Source organism: Denticeps clupeoides, chromosome 5, assembly GCF_900700375.1.
Source record: "Denticeps clupeoides chromosome 5, fDenClu1.1, whole genome shotgun sequence".
Classification (NCBI taxonomy): domain Eukaryota; kingdom Metazoa; phylum Chordata; class Actinopteri; order Clupeiformes; family Denticipitidae; genus Denticeps; species Denticeps clupeoides.
Genome location: NC_041711.1, coordinates 22,378,985 through 22,399,823, shown reverse-complemented (window position 1 = coordinate 22,399,823; position 20,839 = coordinate 22,378,985). Strand labels below are relative to the sequence as shown.

Genomic DNA, 20,839 nt, shown 5'->3' with positions numbered 1-20,839 from the left:
CAGGTGTGTGTTCAGAAAAGTACTGTGACTGAACTGGCAACTGTGTTTTTGGGTCAGAAAGAATAATGATTTTGTGCATTTTAAGAAGAAAAAAGCTCAGGAAGCTGATCAACTGGAGTCCACCCCAGGATGAGAGTAATGGAGAACTCCATGGAGAGGGCATCAGTTTCTTGCTGCAGATCTCACATGGTTGACTATAAGAAAACAGAATCTAAAACTGGTACATACTGATACATGCACCATGTTGTAACCTGTTTATCAGGATACTTTCTCAGTTATGTTCTCATTGTGACTGATAGCACAAATTATGCAGTGTTGCAAATTAGGACAAACCATAAAATAGCGTAATGTTTTTGAAGTAGGTCATTATACATTTAGTCAAAGTACATTTTTACCCACGTATTTAACTTTGCTACATTGGAGGGAAAAAACAAGTAAAGTAAAAACCGTGTGAACTGAAAGAAATCGTCATAAGTTTTGTTATTGGCTAATAGGCTACGGCACTCATTATTTCTCAGACTGTGCCACAGCAGCGCCTCTCTTCTGGGCCAATCAAAAAGAAAGGGCCTACACAATGGCCGATCAGAAAATGTGCAACACAACAACCAATGAAAAGACTTCCAGGAATTATTCACATTACCCTGCTACCTGTCACAAAATCTTACAAAAATTTTGTTGATCCCATAGGAGCTCCAAGCATCACTTCAAGCTCAGAGTAAGTTATCGTCTGTTTTAATGTTACAACAAATTGACACAAACAATGACAACTTGACTGCTGTTAGAGAAGGTTGCCCAGATAATTAGCATCAGTGTTTCAATGCTGAGTGTCTGTAGCTTTACGATTTACATCCTCTTCACTGACAACACCAGTGACAAGTAGTCTAGGTCAAATTTCATTATCACATGATGACTGACATACTCTTTACATTAGAATCATCTCTCTCAAAACAGGCTAAATAATTGTATTGAATTGTCTGCGCCATGTATCAAAAGTCTGAGCAATTGACAATAACAACAACAATAATAAAATGATTACTGGAATATATTCCTGTGCCCCCTTTGACCCCTTTACAATGGACAGAGTGGGGTGGAGCAGGGGCAGGGTGGTAGTGGTGGGTAGGGTTTAGTGGAATGTCAATCTTACCCGTCTTCAAATCTTGACAGCCCTGCAGCCAGTTCTTTGTGTTCATTGCAAATGAGGCAATAATGTCGGGTCATAGACCGAAAGTGGCACACAGATAAAATGAAGCAGCTTTTTAAAGACAGAGAGAGTTGATCAGCCCTATCTGGCTCAGCTCCAATCACAGGAGACCTAAGAATAAAATCATTATTCACAAAATATAAGTAAAATCATTAATAGTTTTCACATTTCAGATGTGCATGAAATGAATGCCTTACAGACCAATAAAACAAGGACAAAGGCTAGAAGATTCAGTTAAAATTTATTCAGCAATAATGACAAAAACTGAAAAATATACAAAGTAATTCTGTACCCCAAAACCAGATATATCCTCAAAATTTTAATTGAGTCAGCTTTGGATTGAAATGCATTATCACTCAATCGGAGGCCTAGACTAATATCAAACGTTTTAAAACTTCGGTCCACCTGCATTTCTAAACCTGAACTTTTTACATGTTAAGTACCAAGAGTATTTTAAATGAATACTAAACATTCTAAATGAATGGTTATGATACATTTTATATTTTACTACCCTGACATAAATAAACATGAAATGAACTGTGGCAAAAAGATGAGTTTATTCAGTGAAACATTCTTTTAAATTAAAACATACTAAATTTCCCTGGGAACGGTGTAAAACACCTTGCTACAGTGAACACAACCAAAAACTTGTTGTTGATGTGACCTGTTTAAGTTCATATAAAAAAATGCTCCTGGATACTGAGCAAAAGAAGTTGCCACGGCAACGCAGAGGGGTGTTCAGAGCAGATCTGAACAGAAAATCTCTATCACAGTTCTGTCCTGCTGAATTGGGAGAGCTGACTATAATTTTTTCGCCTCTTGGGCTTGTATTTTAGCTGTTGGGAAAAGTCCGTCAGCAACTTCTCCCAGTAGCAGGAAACATCCTCCATTCGGAGATGATCCAGGATGAAATCCTGACCCCTGGGATGTTAGAAGGTCACCATGAAAACACAGACAACAAAATTTTAGTCCTCAAAATTACAATCAGCACTGCTCTTCTCTGAGCAGGATGCAGGTGAAAGCATGCTGAACCAACAGTGGACCATCCCCTCAGAACTGCACTCAGAAATAAATGAAGTCATTACCTTTTAGCAATGCTCTCAGCAGCCACATCATTCTCCTTCACAAACTGCAACAGCTCCCTGGAGACATAGACCATTATGAGCTTTAACATTATCTTAAAGACAGCATACACTGGTCCAATCCTTTATTATTACATTTCATTACAGTATAGCACAGATCTGTAAAAACAGTAACACTCGAGATATGGCTATTATCATGTGCTGTTAGTAGCTGCTAGAACAGAAACATTCTGTGTACCTGACATCAGACAGGTCCTGTTTGACAGGAATGTAGTGCACCCAGGGGCGGAGCTTGGGGTAGAAAAACTCCACCCACTCATCCCCAACATGGAAGACCAACGAGCCACACATGAAGAGGTGCTTTAAACGGAAACTTGCTGCAACACCTCGGAAGTTAAACAGGTACCTGCAGTGTAGGTGGGAAGGACAGATATATCTAGCAACAGCTACAACTGTGACCAAACTAGAAAACAATATGAGTCCTCATTCGCTCACTATCCCTAACCACTTAATCCTGCCCGAGCCCATCCTGGAACGTTGGCCACAGTTGCCCCACGCCAATACGGGGACAACATACAAACAACATGAGTTCTTGTGAGATCTAATTACAGCTAAATCAACCTTACTTTAGAACGGAGCTTACTTGTATTCGCAGTGGTCGGCCAGGGGGATCTCTTTGGCAGGTGGACTTCCCAATGTGTCCTAAATTTACCAAAAACAATAGGTAAGGTAGACATTTGTTCATCTACCTATAGGAAAGGCAGTATTACATATTTAAGAAGTAACAACGTTCTGCAAACATTTTATGTTTATGGCCTATATTGGAGGTGTCGGAAGATCCTAACCTTCTCTGACCTCCAGGCCTGGTTTTTGGTGTACTGTGCATCAACAAGATCTGGTTCCTGCCTGGAAAGCAGAATGAGTGGGTCTCTTTCTGCACTGGTTCTGAAACAAAGAACATTCAGTCACATGGAGAGAAAAGTCACCCTTTACAAACAGTTAATTTGTTCTAGGTTCTGTCACAGAAATTAGGTTAGAATAGTCCACCAATTTGAATGAGATTTTAAAATCTGTTCGTGGACAAGATGCAACAACAGGAAAGTAACAAACCAAAAAAAGAAGAGGAGGCAAGTTAAATGTCTGACATGTTAATACTTTGACTTCTGTTATTTGGTAAATTTCTAACATAAAAAGAACCTGGAGCCTCTGAAGAATCCTTTAGAGCTTTTTCTCTTCCATGGCCATTGTGCAGCTGACCTTCAAAACAACAGAAACAGGTTACATGAACCCCAATCTAATTTCTGAGGTTATTAGTACAGAACAAACATACTTACTTCTGAAGGTCATCTCTCATCAGGTCCCAACGGCCAAGCCCGGTAGGGTATATGGGCCACACAGCCGGGCCGCCCTCCCAAAATGTCCATGCAGGGTACATAATGTCGCGATAGTCTGGGGTCTAAACTAACATCGGCATTATGACCAATTTGGAATAGATTTTTCGGACCATGGTGATAGAACCGTCATTTAACAGTGATCTTTACAGGACTGACCTTGCTGAAGGACAGGACAGGAAGAACAGGCTGAACCCATCCTGGGACCTGGGGGTAGTCCCGTACGTTTATCACCATCTCTACATCGGGCAACCGATCAATAATTTCCAAGATGAAGTGCTCAACTCCGCTGCACCTGAAAGCAGAAATGCCCTTTTCACACCAAACTTCAAACTAGTGTGACTGAACTCATCACAATAAACCACTACTACGAGTTCCAGGACCAAATCAATGATAATAAATTCTAACTATAATAAAAAAAAAAATAAAATAAAAAAAAGAAGTAATTCCTTTTAACTGATGCAAACAAATTCATGGATGCACAAACATGCATTCAGCACCTCACCTGGCTGGAAACATGCAGCTTTGCTCTCTGTACAGTTTGTGGTTTATGATTTGGTAGTGAGTTCCTAAACCACGGCGGACCGTAGCCATCATCAGATCTTCAGATATGCCACCTCCAAATGGCATAAGGTCATCCTTCAGGACACTTATATAGACACATAGAAAGGCGCTGGGTGTAAATATAACACACGGACCCTATTGATGTTCACAATCGTACCCAGTGTGCATTCAAGCTTCAGTCCCAGTGTGCATTCAAGCTTCAATGTAGTTGTGCAGTTGTTAAGAAAAAAACGGAATTCATGGTCTCTGAACTTCGAGCATCGTGTCACATGTCTTTGTTTTAACGTTACCTGAGATAGCAGCTGCAGTTGAGTTGACTGCACGGTTTATGGACGCCGACAGCTGCTGAAATCTTATCTACGTGTGACATCCACCTCTGGCCTTGAAATGAATAGGAACACACAACAATGCACCACACAAAAGAGAATTTGGCATTTAAACAAGAGACCGAAATGTTTCCTAAATCTTCCTCTCACGCCCCACTCCCGCGCACAGAACCAGTGAACGTACGGAAATTTAGACGAATGAGCACTGAATGTTCATAAATACTTTAATACTTTTAAATACTTTTTACTTTGATAAAATACCGCATTCGTACGGGCCCTTATAACGTTCCCAGGGGTGCGTGTCGGCTAGCTCCCGGCTTACGTACTGTTTTATCAAAAGCTAAAAATGTGCGTTTTAGATTTAGCTCGTGGAGATGTCGACACTTTAATTCACTCGGATGTACAAGCGATGTGGTGTTACCTTCATCCGCCAAAGTCGACTCGATTCCATTAAAAAAGGAGGTAAACACCGGTATGACGAGCAACCAACGCTCCATTTCGGCAATCGGTTACCTCTGGCTGAGACTGTTATCTACTCATTAGGTCTGGAGGCTAAACTAAAGTCCGTGGATTTCCCTTCCCTCTCTTTTTTCTTAGATCATCCTACAATATTCTTAAAACTTTTTGTATCTAAAAATATAAGAAAAAAATACTGTCGAAATCTGACGAATTAATGGGGCGTGATTTTCTGTGCTGAGCATTTTCGAATTGTCTTACGTTTTTAGAAATTATGCATATAAAAATGATTATCATCAAAAAATTGGTTGTTATTTGTTCATGCAAAATGAAAACAAGAAAGGAAACTCTTGTCCGTGTCCAATAGCTGTTATATAAGTGTGTTTATGCCATCTTTTTTGTTCCAAAGCCTTCCAGTCCAAAGAAGCAAACCTTTAATTTGATAACCTGTCATTTCCCGGAAGTGAACTACAGCGCTCATGACCTCACTTGATGTAGGACACTGGTGGCCACGCTGAAACCTAATGTGTTTTTTTTCACTGCGTTGTCACTAAATTGGCACAAATGGTTAATTGTGCGGAATGTTCAACGTGGCCGGAGGCTTCAGCGGAACGGCGCCCGGTTTCTTGCTAATGCAGCAAGGTAATGTTGGGTCCCTAAAAAGTGACTTAAGATCTGTGACAAGTGAGTCAAGATTTAATAATGACATAAACCTCAGCTACCATTTTATAGAGATAGAAGATTTAATTAAATCATCATCACTCACATTCAATTTTTTTTGTCTCATACACGGTATGATGTGCATTGAAATGCTTTAGCGGCTGCTATAGACCACCGTATTGCAAATATAGCAAGTATACAATGAACCAATATGCAAACATGACCAAATATTACACTTTTATGTTTTTAACATAAAATATGTGTAGCAGGTAGGGTGAAGGTGTGCAGATGAGTAAAGTGGAAAAAAAAAATTGTGCATGGATTCTTGAGTCCAGAAGAGATTGAAAGTGAAAGTGCAGGAGTGTATTAGTGTTATGTCCTATGATGTGTTGTGGTTGTTGAGAGCTCGTATTCATATTCATGTGTATGTCTATATTTACCACATACCACTGTTCTTTTTTGGATCAGTGTGGCTGATGTCCGTCCTTTATACCCTAATTCCTGTGGTGAAGTGATACAGGATGGATTCCGTACAGCCTCCACCACCCGGTCCATCCAAGAGTGGCGCCGAGTGCCGGGAAATGCAGCACACTGGACTGCTGGCATCCTGGCTTCCTGTACTACGTGTACATGCAGCTGACAACACCAGTCAGCAGCCGAAACCCACCTCTCTACCCCAGAACATTGGCAAACCGGAGTTCCCTGACACCGGCTGGGACCGCATTAAGGATCTGTTCGAGAGGAAGTATGTTTAGTGGCTTTTTTATTGTTTGTGGCGGTTTGCTTTTCTGTATTCTAAAGAATCACTGTTGCACTTGGTTCTGTTTTCTCTGTTTGACAGTGAGGGGCAGCCGTATACTGAGGAGGTTCGTAACGTTGTGAAAAGTGGCTTGACCGCTGCTGTTGTGGGGCTGCTGTATGGAGGCCTTCCAGCTGCCCGACATGCCAGGGAACGATTCATTCAGATGAGCCAGGCGGAAATCTACCAAAGCAGAGTGGAGGCAGTGGCAAGTCTTTCAGGCCTGGATTGTAGTGCTGAATATGTAGCCATTATGGCTATGTAGAGCTTGACGCCATCATAATTGAATAACAGAACTCGGTGACACTTCATATTAAGCTAAATATAAAACCATCTTATTCTTTGAAAATTATTGCCATGCCATATTCATTCTCCTCATGTGTTTCTGTCGGTTGATCAGCGTTCAGCTCACAATGCAGCCATTCGAGGCTTTCTGAGATTTGGGTGGAGGTGGAGTTGGAGGGTCGCAGTGTTTGTCACCCTGTTCAAGTGAGTGACCGGGTGGCATCAGTTTTCGGTTCATCTATCGAATTTGTGATGATAAGACCACTCCTGATGTTCTAAGATCACGTTTCTCTGTTTATCAGCACCTGCAGCACTGGCCTCTCTGTGTACAAAGATGCAAACGCTCTCAGTCACTATGCTGTGGCAGGAGGTAAGTCCGGCGGGACTGGTGGAGTCTTCCTGAAGCGTATGCAAAATCATTCAAACGATAAAATGGTTTTATGTGCTGTTTTCAATTTTGTACACTACCAGTCAAAAGTTGAGCGGTACCTATCCATTCGTGGGTCTTTTTACATTGTAGAATAAAACTGACGACACAGGACTATGAAATTACACACATCAGGTTATGTGAATGTGAATTGAAGTGATTGTCATTGTGAAACACTGCAGCACAGCACACGGTGACACAACAAAACGTGTCCTCTGCTTTTAACCATCACCCTTGGTGAGCAGTGGGCAGCCATGTCAGGCGCCCGGGGAGCACTGTGTGGGGACGGTGCTCAGTGGCACCTCAGCGGATCGGGATTCAAACCGGCAACCTTTTGATTACTGGGCCACTTCCTTAACCGTTAGGCCACCACTGGCCCAGTGTAATAAACAATCCAAAAAACAGCAAACAAGGCAAAAAGTTTTGCTGTGATGGCAGCATTTCACACTCTTGGCTTCTCTCCTCCACCTGAAGTTAGATGACTGGGATGGTTTTCAAAGGTTCTAACACTTTCATGCTAATGAGCATCTCATGAAGCATCTTCTGTTGATGTCAATAATGAACAAATCGGTCATGAAGGTGAAAAGAGGCAAATAGATTCATCAAACATATGCTGCTTTCTCCTGCTACGATATTTTTCTGAATATGTTTATTTTGTTGGAATCTTCAAAATTGCCTCCATCTTAGTCTCCATAACCGCCAGTAGGTGTGTCAAACTTTTGACTGGTAGGGTATACCAGTCCTTTACACATGTACTTTACATGGTAAACTGTATACAGGTTAATACAAATGTTTTTTTAGTTGTTGACAAAACCTAATATTCCTAAATAGATGGTTCTTGTTTTTCTATCTTGGACATCTTGGAGAGAGAGTAGAATCTATACGTGCACATTTCATGGCCAGTTAATGATGCCACGTCTCACTCCACAGCTGTGACAGGGGGGTTATTCCGACTGAGTCTGGGCCTCAGAGGTATGATTGCGGGATCAGCCATTGGTGCAGTTTTGGGGTGAGGGTTTTCATGTTACCGTCTCAGACGGAGATCTCACCCTGTGAGATGCGACATATATTTGGGCCCAATGCCTGCTCTGTGTCAGTGCTGTAGTTTGACATGATACAACCTGATGTCTCCTCAGGGTCCCTGCTGGTGCTCTGATTGTTGGAATGCAGCGTGTTAATGGAGAAACCATGCGGGAGAGGAGAAGGCGGGAGCGGCGGGAACTTTATGAGCTCAGAGTGTCAGAATGGTATGATTTTATTTTTTTTCCCCCCACAAGCTGGCTTATTTGATTTCAACTCACGCAAAAAAGCCACCACACACTGTTTTACTAGTTCTCCCGAGAGCCACTACCAACAGAGTTAGGAAGTGCATCTGTTGCCACAAACCAACATTTTAAGGAGTGCTTTGCTTTGTTGCAGGAATGCCCGTCTGCAGCTGACAGAAGAACTGATTGGTGACATCGGTGGCAGCGGGAGGCCAGAGGATACTAATGCTGATGTTCAGAGGATTGAGGAACTGCTGAGCCAGCCCCAAAATGTGGGCGCGGTCCAGGGCTCTCCCAGCCAATGAGACTGTCCAACATGCTTCAATCACTGTAATCGATCTGGTTTCTCTTTGACGTGTTGTGTTCATGGTCAGTGGTGTGGTTCAGCGTGGGCTGCCTGTATTTCAACCTAAAATGGATGCGGTGGATGCAAATGGATGCATCATAATGCTGCTCTTTTAAGCCAGAGGGACTGGATGTGATTCATATTAGTTATGTTTTTTCCTCATTTTTTATTTGTGTGTTGATTTGTTGAACAAAGGGGGATGCATGACCCTGTATCTGTTCTTGATTAAACTAACCATGACCCACAGCGCCTTGCTCTGTTGGTGGTCAGACCAGTGTTTGGGAGGTCATGGAATCCAGATCATTCTAAACATTTTACTCGTAAACAAATGTCCTTAGTTTTTTTTTTACACTTTTTCTTTTTTGGTCTTTGAGGACATTCTTTACATTCTTTACAGAAATTCCAGTAACTCCACTGGATGTTGGAAGAGATCATAAAGGACAAAGTAATTTGGCTGGGCCGGGAACAACACTTTGAAAAATACCGAGTCCTTCTGTTCAGATTTGAACCTTCGGTGGTTTAGTGACTAAAGCAAAAGAAAATCCATTTATATCCTGTAAGAGTTTCCTCACTGAGCTCACCTTTCGGTGGAATTACACCGCCACCATTTTATAGGACTGCAGCAACCCTTGGATCCCAAAGTGAATCTCGACAGATGTTTAGTTTCTTTTGCTTTATTCAAATTCAACTCATCCAGTCTTTGTTTCTTTACAGAAACGTGAAAACTACATTAAAATACACAGAAACATACACAGCCATACACATAAATCAGAATTATAAATACACATCATGAAAATAAACACTCACCAAGGAATGCAAACATACAGCATGATAATTAATTCCTCTGTTATCTTACAAGTGGCCCAGACCAACTTCGGCAATACACTTGCAGCTCAAACTGGGCAACAAACCAATCCAGAGAACAACCGAACATGGCACAGCTCACAATCAAAACCTGCAGGCCACATTAAATCAAACACCTCCTCCCACAGGACAAAACTCAAGACAACATGGACACACACACCACTCAATCACAAATGCATGAACGACCCACATTATAGAAAAATATAAATGAATACAATAATAATATTAATATTTTTATATCAAACCAAGTGGTCCTTTAACAGAACAAAATCCCAACGCAGCGCTACGGTCATCAAGTTATGGAGCTGACCGGCTTCCTGCGACGTTGTCCATTCAAAAGCATCGACAGGACCCGGTCCGCGGAGCCTGGTGACGTCATCATCCCGCGCCGCCCGCTCCGGAATCCGGGCCGGCCCAGTCACTGCGGCGCGGCTCCTGACGGTCTCAGGTCAAGTCCTCGATGCGCGGCGGGATGGCCGCGTCCTCGGAGAGGATCGTGCTGGGGCCGCTGGTAGCCGCCGTCGACCAGGGCACCAGCTCCACGCGTTTCTTGGTGAGGCCGCCGCGAGGAAACGGAGGAGCGGTTCTCTCTTTTTCTTTTATTACATGCGTTTCTCTGAGTTTGATGCCCTCGGCCACTGACACTGGCGCTGGATACGGAGCTGCGAGGCATCGCGCCGATCGCTGACCGGCTCTGTGTCCAGGTCTGATCCGATTAGATCCATGTCAGCACGGGCTGGCGTTCGTTCATTCATTCATCCGTCCGTCGTATTCCGTCTCTGGGCTGAATTCTGTCACAGAGTACATAATCGACTTCAGCAGCGCCGCAGACAGGGGTCAAATATAGGGCGTGATCCCCACGTGGAGCCGCCTGAGCTGTCTGCACAGGCGGTGCTGAACACGCCCGTCGTGGATCCGCGCTCTGAAATGCTTCTGTGCGCGTCTTTTTGGAGATAATTCTAAGAATCTTTGCATTGACCCACGTAGGTGTTCAACGCTAAAACTGCAGAGCTACTCAGCCACCATCAAGTCGAGATCAAACAGAGTTTCCCGAAGGAAGGGTAAGGATGAGTTTAAATCCCGATTAAATCTGTCTTTTAATCCAGTGGGAGGTGGTCCTTGTACGAAGTTCCTATGCAGTCTTTTCATAACTCTTTTACTGTGTCGTATTAAACGTTTTCTGCTTAATTCGCCCCCTTGTTGCATGTTCTCCTTTTATTTTATTATTTATTATTATTTACAGAACCTTTTGTCCATGTCAGTCCTGTCCCTTGTAAATTAAAATTTTCATTCTAATGTACAGTACTTTGGTCAGCTCCAGCTTTTCAAGTGCTTTGTTAATAAATATGGTGTGCCATTCTTCTGTACTGTACTGCGGCTCCCAGGCTTATGGTAGCTTTGGTGTACATGTTACAGTTGAATGAAAATACCAGCCCAGCCGTAAATACCGGAAGTCCCGATCCTGTATTGTGCGTAGCTAGTAGTTTCTTTTACGTTTATTTGAATTTACTCTGATGCATTTACTGACTGTCTGTCTGTCTTTAGTTGGGTAGAGGAGGACCCGAAAGAGATCCTGCAGTCTGTGTACGAGTGTATGGACCGGACCTGTGAGAAACTGACCCAACTCAACATCGACATCTCCAATATCAAAGGTATCATCAGTGACCACAGTGAGAAGCTCTGTCATCGGTTCTTTTACAAAGAACTGCTGCTGACCTGATGATCAGTGCCGATCATTCAGTGAATTCTTTCAGAAAGTGTAGAACGTCGTCATATTTACGTAGTTCAACCAAAGCACTCATTAGGCTGAACTGATTCCTTTCCTTCAGCCATTGGTGTAACCAATCAGAGGGAGACCACCCTTGTTTGGGACAAGGAGACAGGGGAGCCCCTCTACAATGCCATCGGTATGTGCTTAAGAGTTTCTGAGTTTGTTCTTAAGGCCCATAAAAAAAACTTTATTTAGTTACATGGTTATAACTGAATTCTGGTCTTGGTAAAGAATCTGTATGATGATTATGACTTGGGAAAACATTGCATTTTCTTGGTTTATTAATACACTTGTTTTAATGACTGCATTAAATATTGATGCGTTTGTTGACTGTTGTGTGGTTACATAAAGGAAAGGAAACGTTACACCATTTCGCCCTTTAAATGACCAAAAATGATCCTGGTTTCAGGGTGCACTTTTATTAGTGTCATAGGTAACTGCAGTAATTATTACAGTGTGGCTGGATCTGAGGACACAGTCAACAGTGGAGCGATTGATCAACAAAACACCGGGCAGGAACAAAAACCACCTGAAGGTGAGTTTGTGGTAGCACGTTATGGCCCTGGCGCACATGGGAAGGCACTCAGCAGAGTGTACTGATATTTCTGGGTCTTGAGAACAGCGCTTGGAATCAATTAGAAAAGACCTTTATTGTAATTTTTTGTCACAATACCATGAATGGCCGCAGTAAATCTGTTCTTGTCTTCCTGTGATGTAGCACAAGACGGGTCTCCCGATCAGCACATACTTCAGCGCGGTGAAGCTGCGCTGGCTCATGGACAACGTACCAGAAGTCCACAAGGCTGTTCTGTCCCACAGAGCCATGTTTGGGACAGTGGACTCCTGGATCATCTGGGTATGGTCGAGCGTGTGGTCCTCTAAATTTTACGATATGAGGAACAGTTCACTTGCGGAACCTCAGGCAGACTAGCTGAGGGTTATTGTAGTGACAGCAGTCACTAGCAGATGCTAGAGAGGAGGGAGTTATTGGCCTCTGGGCGTGACCAGGGTATCGGCGGACCCTTAAAAAGGGTTTTAAAAAATTGCATTTTCCTAAATTAAGGTTAGGAATAGCCTAGTGAGGAGGGGAAAGTATGTTCCTACATTTATTTTTTGAAAACAAATGAAACAAGCCTTCAATATGTCATTAATCCTCTGGTCACGGTGTGCGGGATATCGGGTTCACCGCACGCATGGAAAAGACTTGCAAATAACTCGCAAGTACAGGTAATGTGAGTAATACTAGTTAATATAGATATTGTGTTAAACTGTCGGCTATTCTTCTTGCTGCTGTCGAGATATTCCGTCTTGGCTAACTCCATTGGTTTCCGGTACTGACACAGGATCTCATTTCATTGTGGTTTATATTTAGCTTTTTTTGGGCATTTGGGTAGGTTCAATTTTGATTGTACCATCTTTTGTTATGATTATATTCTTCTGAATTGGTGCCACATCATCCAAGGTGTGAAGAGTGTGATCAAATTGGTCAATTATGTGGTCCAGCTCTAAGTGAGTACGTTTCAATGGTATTTTACTATAGTAAACTAAGGGAGTTTAAAATTTCAGAAGTGGTAGCCGATGTGATTGTTCGGCACTTTTTCAGTGGGTATTACATTTACATGTGAACCAGATGACTGCAAAGTTACTCTGGAAAAGAGTTCAGCTGAATATAATCTAATATAATGTAGTGATCAGTAACCAGTGTTCTCACATTCGTTCAGTGCTTGACCGGAGGGAAAAAGGGCGGAGTCCACTGTACTGATGTCACCAATGCCAGCCGTACCATGCTCTTCAACATCCACACCCTGGCCTGGGACCCAGACCTATGCAAGTAGGAAGCCCTCACACCCTCACAACACAGATCTGTTATAAAGAAGTTTGTTCCCAAAGTGGGAGGCATGCCACTCCCATAGTTTTTTTTTCCGTCGCAATCATTGTGTAACATATAAAACTGAGCTGCAAGCGCATACGGCATTCTTATATTTGAACGGAAAATCAAATTTCTTATTGTCCCGATGATATTTTTTTCATGCAGGTATTTCGATATCCCCATGGAGATCCTCCCCAGTGTCCGCAGCTCTTCAGAGATCTACGGATTAATGGTAAGCGGCTGTTGTCCTGGCTGCCTGAAATCAGGTGCATTTGCGGACAGGGTGACATTTTTGGTGAAATCATTTTAAATAACAACGTGAACAGTTAGCCTACTGTGTTTCCTGTTTAAATGCATATGACCAGGCACGTCTCAGGGGGCGAAATGAACTCTGATTTGTCCAGATTTGATTCTGGACTGTAAATGGCATCTAGCTGCTTACTGTGCAGCAGAGCGTCTGTTTCTTTCCCCTCTGGACATGCGGTGCAGTGTCAGTTTGTGTCACAAACTTTCTCTCTGTCCTGTCATCTTTCTGCGCTGACTGCTAGAAAATATGTTCTAGTCTGGTGAGTAGGTTTTTATTGTTACCATGGCACTGTACCTTTGTCACCAAAAAAATAGCCTTCTTGTGGACGTTTCATTGCCACTAGACCACTGAAATGTGCATTTCCAATACAGCGTCCCCGCCTCGGAAAAAAAAAAAAAAATAATAATACAGCGAGAACCTGTTCTGCTGGAAAAGAAAGTTCTGTTGGAAATGCACTGGCTGTGTGCGTGCCCTGTGACTGTGGTGTTCTGGCGCTTTCGCCGAAAGCTTTGCACCCGCCCAGCTATCTTCTACGCCTCCCTCACCCACGCGCGGGAGCTTTGACCTTTTTTTGACTTCACTGTGAACAGAGGCTGCAGGTCTCCCACAGGAAAGAATCCTGCTGGAATTTGATGAAATCCAATATTTCATTAATTACACCATCATTGCACATCACGCCTCTCCTCTGGTCATCAGTTCTCACAACTAACCTTTACATGGGAATGTTTTTTTTGGGGGGTTATGATCATTTTAATTTTTATATTCATCCATCTTCAAACATCCTTCTCTGGCAGCTTGTGCGACAAGTCGTCAGTAAATGGAGAAACTTTCTGATTTATTGGCTTAATGGCAAAGAAGAATAGAAAAACTGGCTACCAGCTTGGAAAGTATTCTATCCATTTTTTACCTAAACATTCTGCACACAATACGCCTGCATCCTGCGTCCTGCACCCTGACTGAATTTAAGATTTAGGAAGTTTATGGTCACACACACACACACACACACACACACACACACACACACACACACACACACACACACACACATACAGTAGAAACATATGCTCGTTAGAACCATTCAATGAAATTCTTACTTTGCTCGCTCACATCCATAAACAGAGGCAACGTTTTTATAAAAATATAGGGGTCACTAGATAAAGTGCAGCGGGCCTGAAGACAGTAACTTGTAACAAATGTTAGTTGGGTGGGGTCAGATTTGATTTCGGTTGAGTCTGATTGCCTGACTATTTCTCTGTTTGGCCATTCCACACAGAATATTCAACTTTTACACTAGCATTTCACATGGGACACAGGGAGCACGTATTCCTTCGAGATCCCTCGGGAGAGTGTGTCTTAGCTTTGCGATTTTGAGAAAGTGTAGGAATGCTATCCAACTAGTGATATTATCTACATGTGGCTCGAATGAGAGGTCTGCATCAATAAGGACTGCTAGATCCTTTACTTCTGTACGATGACCTCTTTTTACTTTTGTACAAGTAAGAGGACCTCTTTCTTATCAGAATTAAGCAGAAGAAAGTTTGTGAATGTCCACTGTTTAATATCCTTCACACAATTCTCTATTCTGTTCAGCTGCTGTTTTTCGTGTGGCATTGCCAATACATACATACATACGTAAATACTCTTTAAATAACAGCATTTTTAGGGGTATTGTGTGTTGAAATTTGAGGTAAAAAAAATTATTATTTGTCCATTTTGGTAGAACTTGTGGACACGCCGTAACTGTGGACATCCGTCTGAAAAAGATTTTAATTTGGAGAAGTAGACTTGATCCTTTTGGTTAATTTTTTTATTAAATCCTCCAAATCCTGGAAACAAACAGGTCATGTTAACTTTTCGAGGTTCTCAGAAAACATCCAAAAACTCAGCGTTGCTGCCATTTAAAGGTTTTCTATTTAATTTGCCTACATTGCATGTCCGTACACGTTGACTTTAAGCTCTGAATACAGGCTGCAGTCTGTTGATCTCAGTTGTGCATGGCTGTCTTGTCATGAGCTTTAATCATTTTAAACAACAACATTCATCCCTCTTTGGCTTCCCTGCAGAAATCCGGATCTTTAACTGGAATTCCCATTTCAGGGGTAAGTTTTTTGGTTTAGTTTTTTTATATTATATTATATTATAAGATGGGTGTTTGCAGAAAGATGAAGTGTCCACTGTGTGGATTCTGCAGTGTCTGGGCGATCAGTCGGCCGCTCTTGTGGGACAGATGTGCTTCCAGGATGGACAGGCCAAGAACACGTAAGGAATATTTGTGCACATCACGGTCCCTTTCGGTATCTTGTAAATACTTTGTTGAACACAGATGTGATGACATTGACCCCCTGCAGGTACGGAACCGGCTGCTTCCTGCTAAGGAACACTGGAACAAAGGTACACTCATCTCACCAGAGATAATATTTATATAACAGAGATGTTATAGTGTGTGTCTGCGTGTGACATTTTGCAGCCTGTAATGTCAGACCACGGACTTTTAACAACAGTCGCATACAAACTGGGCCGAGACAAACCAGCATTCTACGCGTTGGAGGTACCATTCGACAAGAAAATATTCAAATAGATCTCTTGGGTTCTTGTTTGCCGCCTCCACTAAGTCCCCCTCTGTGGTTGGTGCTCCCCGCCAGGGCTCGGTAGCCATAGCCGGGGCAGTGGTTCGCTGGCTGAAGGACAACCTTGGAATCATCCACGCTGACACAGATCTAGGTTCGCAATTTCCGTGATGTTCTAGATGCGCTCTGCACTGCAACGTTTGGATGGCTGGGTGTGGGACACGTTTGACGTCATGCTGAGGTCTGGTGCAAGGAAACTGGTGGTGTGAAGACAGGTGCAGGACAGCTGGGATCCTTCACTGTAGTTTGGTTCCAAAAATAATTGAACTCCGTTCCTCTGAGAGGAAAATATTTTCAAATGAATAGATCTTATTGTGACTTGAGCGCAATATGATGACTTAAAACAATCCAGACATGTTAGGAGAGGAAATACACAAGAACGAATCACAGAATGCACAAAAGTACTCAAAATAAAACCATTTATCAGACACTCTTATCCAGAACGTAGTGACAGGGACAATATTCCCCCCGGGGATGCTCAGGGTTAAAATTCTAGTTTTTATTAGTCATGAACACAGTCATACACGGTATGATATGCAGTGAAATGCTTGTGCTTGTGCGTATTACAAATATGCAAATGTAAACAAGAATTACAAATGTATGTTTTTGAATATAAATTATATTGTAACATAACGCAAGTTGGGTTTGATCCTGGGCCTCCTGGCTTCTAGGCGAGGGGTTTACCCTCTAGGCTCCTGCCACCAGCTGCTTTTTACAGGATCGTGTCATTGCTCATAATGACCTTTTTCTGGCCAGTGTGTTCGTGCGGGTTGTCACCTTGCAGCATCTGATCGTGAAACTCTCCTCTCCAGAAAAACTGGCAGCTGCTGTCGGCACGTCGTACGGCTGCTATTTTGTTCCGGCGTTCTCTGGGCTTTACGCCCCTTATTGGGAGCCCAGCGCTCGAGGGTGAGTATGAGGGGTGGTCTCGCATCTGCTCGATGGTTGGCTTGATCTGGCATGAGCACCCAGCCCCCCTCAACCACGGCAGATTGATTTTTAATAACCCCAAAATCATAGTTTACAGACAGATAAAGTTGAATTATTCACTGGTCTCTTCTCCACGTTCTCCGTTCCACCTCAGCATCATCTGTGGTTTGACTCAGTTCACCAACAGAAGCCACCTGGCCTTTGCAGCATTAGAAGCAGTTTGTTTTCAGGTTCGAGAGGTAAGGAACCGTTTCTCATCCGGTTGAACGTCGTGCTTTATTGCCTTTTTAAAATGCGAGATGTTCCGTCTGAAACTGAGTGGTTTTTTTTTTTTTGTTTTTTTTTTGTCCAGCTCATGGATGCTATGAATCAAGACAGTGGAATTCCTCTCAGTCAGCTGCAGGTGGATGGGGGGATGACCTCCAACCGGCTACTGATGCAGCTCCAGGCCGATATACTCTGCATTCCAGTGGGTAAGTGTGTGTGTGTGTGTGTGTGTGTTCTTTGTTTTTTTTTACACTCAGGCTTATTTTGGTTGTCCATTTTCTTCACTCTGGAATAATATCTGGAATAATCTTCATGCCGCTTTATCTTTAACTTTTAACTCAATAAGTCCCTGCGTGAAAGATTATCTGATGCATTCATTTGGCAACATGTGAATCGGTGTTCCCATGACATTATTTTAAAAAATTGCTGTGTGTCTGCATTCATTTCACGGGCAACACCTCTGGCAGACTTTCCTGAAGTTGGCATGCCAGCTGCACGCAACCTCAAAAGTTGCCTCAAGCAGTGGTGACCTAGCGGTTAAGGAAGTGGCCCTGTAATCAGAAGGTTGCCGGTTCGAATCCCAATCCGCCAAGGTGCCACTGAGTTGTCACTGAGCAAAGCACCGTCCCCACACACTGCTCCCCGGGCGCCTGTCATGGCTGCACCGTGTGCTTTTTTTTTTTTTTTAACAGGTCTTTTGTGTATGTAGAAAATGTTTCAGACCTTTGAGTCCAGCTCATGAAAATGGGAGCGAAAGCAAAAATGTTGAGTTGATATTAGGGATGAACCTTACATTTCAACCTTTAACCCTGAATAATAATCTCTGAAGATGAATAATTGTTATGGGTTAATACTCCAAGTGCACCACATTGTCCCATTGTGAGGACGTTTTATTGTTGATGCAGTGAAACCCTCCATGCCGGAGACCACGGCCCTGGGGGCGGCCATGGCGGCCGGCGCTGCCGAGGGCGTCAGCGTCTGGAGCCTGAGCCCAGAGGACCTCACCGAAGTCACGTCAGAGAAGTTCGATCCACAGATCAACCCCGAAGGTGCAGCCAGTTTGGCCACGCTTTACATTTTCTTACATTTGATTTGAGCGCGAATAGAAATGCATTTATAATTTTAATACTGGTTTTTGTTGTTGTAATGGCCATTTTGTACTGCGCGCATTGGCTTGAGGTTGCCGTTGTCTCGCAGAGAGCGAATTTCGCTACGCTCGCTGGAAGAAAGCAGTGCAGAAGTCCATGAACTGGGAGACGACTGAGCCACTGTCCAATGGGAGTGGTCAGTATTGGTTTTTTTACATGTCACATTAAAGGACTCTTGACATGTGTGACATGGCCTTTTATCCCTGTTCTACATTGACTGGATCCACATTCTGGACGACCTGCAGAGGAACCCAGCATCTTCTGCAGTGTGCCGCTGGGCTTTTACATTCTTGGCAGCATGTTTATGTTAATTGGAGCAAAATACATTGCAGGTTGGTGTCTGTTAAAAAAGGCGAGTAGGCTGTGGCAGTATATATTGCTCACCATGTGTCATTTTTCCTCTCAGGGCTCAAGTAGATGTTTAAATAGCAGGAATGCGTTGTCCGTCCACTGAGAAGGGTGCCAGGTTATCAGCACCTTAACCCATTCGGTGCTACCAGGCTCCTTTCCTAAATGCATTCCAGACCACCAGTGTCACCACGGATAGTCCAAATTCTGAGGACACATGGAACAAGCAAAACCGAGGATGAGTGTGGTGGTAAAGTCCCTCTGGAGACATCATCTGGTCGGATCTGGACTCCCTGCTCTGTATTTTTGAACTACCTACAACGGGTACCACTTACATCTGCATGACCGTAGTTGACATGTTTCTTGTGCCATTGTCATTTTCATAAGTTATTAAAACCATGGGAAATCGTCCTTGAAATATTACTTTTCCGGTTGATATAAAATGTGTAAAAATACAATTCTGTGGATCAAATATTTTTATTTCTTCGATAGTATTTTTGTAACGTATGAAATCTGTATGTATTAATATATAAAGTCGGGAAAATGAACAACCACTGTGCAATGTATGGAGACACTTGAGGAGGTACAATTTTCGTCCTAAAAAATTGGGCCGATGTGTTGTCATATTTCCATTTGTAAATCGGCCCTAAGCCACATGTGGCTGGTGAACCCGTTGCACTGGACCTCGTTTCACTGTTGTTTTTACCATTAGGATGGGATGGTTTTAAAGAGATTTGTAAATGAACCTTCTTTTAAGCAATAGAAGTTGGGTGCTAATCCGAGTTCACCTCGGATTACCTCGGTCTGGAAGGACAAGTGAGGACAAAGCACATGCGGCCTGCTGCTTTCCTCATCTTGGTTGTCACAGAGAACGTAACACGCCCCTTAACTTCCCTCAGCACTCTACTAAGAGGGGAATTGGAGCCAAACGTGCTCAGTTGTCCTGCGTATAAGGCATTTCGTGTTGTCTGCCGGTTCATGAAGTCCGCGTATGTGTTTAAATGTAAAGTGCAGCCTTGTGAAGGCATGACTTTGGCCAGACCGGTACAGATTTTTGACCAGGAGGCTGTGGAAGACTACTGTTTTTTTTTTTTTTCCTGTGTAGTGGGTTTTTTATGTACTATTTACTGACTAATCTGATTCAAAATAAAGATCTAACCTTTTTCAAGTTGTATTCATTCTTTTGGAACCTGTAGTGCAACATGACATTTATAGGCTCATGAACCTCATGACCTTGTGTGTGTGGAGTGTGTATGTTCCGAATTGTCTGTGGGTGTGAGTGTGTGCGCACCCCGAGGTGGGCTGGCACCCCGCCCTGTGCCCAGCGTCACGAGGTGGGCTCCGGCACTCGCGACCCTGAGTAGGTCCGGTGCAGGATTAAAATTTTATTAAAACATTAGGCCTTTTCTCAGCAACATTCACTGAAACGATAATCCAACACCATTTACAGTTGCAATAGACTTCGAACATGAATACAGTGCAGTGCTCAAATTACAACTGTACAGAAGACATCAGTACTTGTTTAGCTGTTTTTAGTGCTTTAGACTTTCACTCTTAGTATGTGCCATTCAGTTTGTCTTCAAGCCATCTTGGTTCTGTTGAATGTGAAAATGAGATCAATTTCAATGAGATTATTCAAACTTCATTATTGTGGTCTCAGTTCTCTTGTTAAAATTGACCAAAATTTGGTCCTAATGACAAAAAAAAAAAAAATCACTTTTTGATTACAAATGTACCTTAACATAAAAGAAGACATTCTGTTTTAATTTCATAAGTAGTAGGTTTTAATTTCACATTTTTACCATTGTTTACCAGATAGCCCAACTTTCTCCTTTTCAAGGCATGCAGCAGAATTGTACACTTTTTCTTTATGAAGGGTGCCTTCCTAATGAAATGTTTAATGTG

General features: G+C 42.8%; 3 protein-coding genes across 7 annotated transcripts; 2 read left to right on the top strand and 1 right to left on the bottom strand.

Moving 5' to 3' along the window:
* Positions 1-1,425: 1,425 nt before the first annotated feature.
* On the bottom strand, positions 1,426-5,154 carry poglut1 (protein O-glucosyltransferase 1). Its single transcript, XM_028979310.1, has 11 exons — positions 4,986-5,154; positions 4,529-4,619; positions 4,180-4,323; positions 3,834-3,969; positions 3,618-3,739; positions 3,481-3,540; positions 3,129-3,228; positions 2,927-2,985; positions 2,522-2,689; positions 2,287-2,343; positions 1,426-2,122 (listed from the first exon to the last, which is right to left on the bottom strand). The coding sequence occupies exons 1-11, from the start codon at positions 5,059-5,061 to the stop codon at positions 1,969-1,971; spliced, it is 1,167 nt and encodes a 388-aa protein (XP_028835143.1). The 5' UTR covers positions 5,062-5,154; the 3' UTR covers positions 1,426-1,968.
* A 312-nt stretch (positions 5,155-5,466) lies between these two features.
* On the top strand, positions 5,467-9,048 carry timmdc1 (translocase of inner mitochondrial membrane domain containing 1). 2 transcript variants are annotated; one of them, XM_028979312.1, is made up of 8 exons: positions 5,467-5,662; positions 6,193-6,425; positions 6,522-6,687; positions 6,880-6,968; positions 7,067-7,134; positions 8,122-8,200; positions 8,328-8,438; positions 8,611-9,048. In XM_028979312.1, exons 2-8 carry the CDS (start codon positions 6,202-6,204, stop codon positions 8,759-8,761), a joined length of 888 nt encoding a protein of 295 aa, XP_028835145.1. In that variant the 5' UTR covers positions 5,467-5,662; positions 6,193-6,201; the 3' UTR covers positions 8,762-9,048. The 2 variants fall into 2 exon arrangements, with proteins under 2 accessions (XP_028835145.1, XP_028835144.1); XM_028979311.1 differs by having other exon boundaries at positions 6,149-6,425.
* Positions 9,049-10,017: 969 nt separating this feature from the next.
* Positions 10,018-20,022, top strand: LOC114791002 (glycerol kinase). Of its 4 annotated transcripts, none has more exons than XM_028981473.1 (21): positions 10,018-10,219; positions 10,654-10,727; positions 11,212-11,318; positions 11,496-11,573; positions 11,893-11,972; positions 12,156-12,293; positions 13,159-13,268; positions 13,473-13,539; positions 13,856-13,873; positions 15,678-15,713; positions 15,806-15,873; positions 15,963-16,005; positions 16,082-16,162; positions 16,257-16,335; positions 17,054-17,150; positions 17,326-17,410; positions 17,524-17,644; positions 18,344-18,487; positions 18,618-18,722; positions 18,832-18,918; positions 18,993-20,022. In XM_028981473.1, the coding sequence occupies exons 1-21, from the start codon at positions 10,127-10,129 to the stop codon at positions 19,001-19,003; spliced, it is 1,722 nt and encodes a 573-aa protein (XP_028837306.1). In that variant the 5' UTR covers positions 10,018-10,126; the 3' UTR covers positions 19,004-20,022. The 4 variants fall into 4 exon arrangements, with proteins under 4 accessions (XP_028837306.1, XP_028837308.1, XP_028837307.1 ...); XM_028981474.1 differs by having other exon boundaries at positions 10,019-10,219; positions 18,636-18,722; XM_028981475.1 differs by lacking the exon at positions 13,856-13,873.
* Positions 20,023-20,839: the final 817 nt, after the last annotated feature.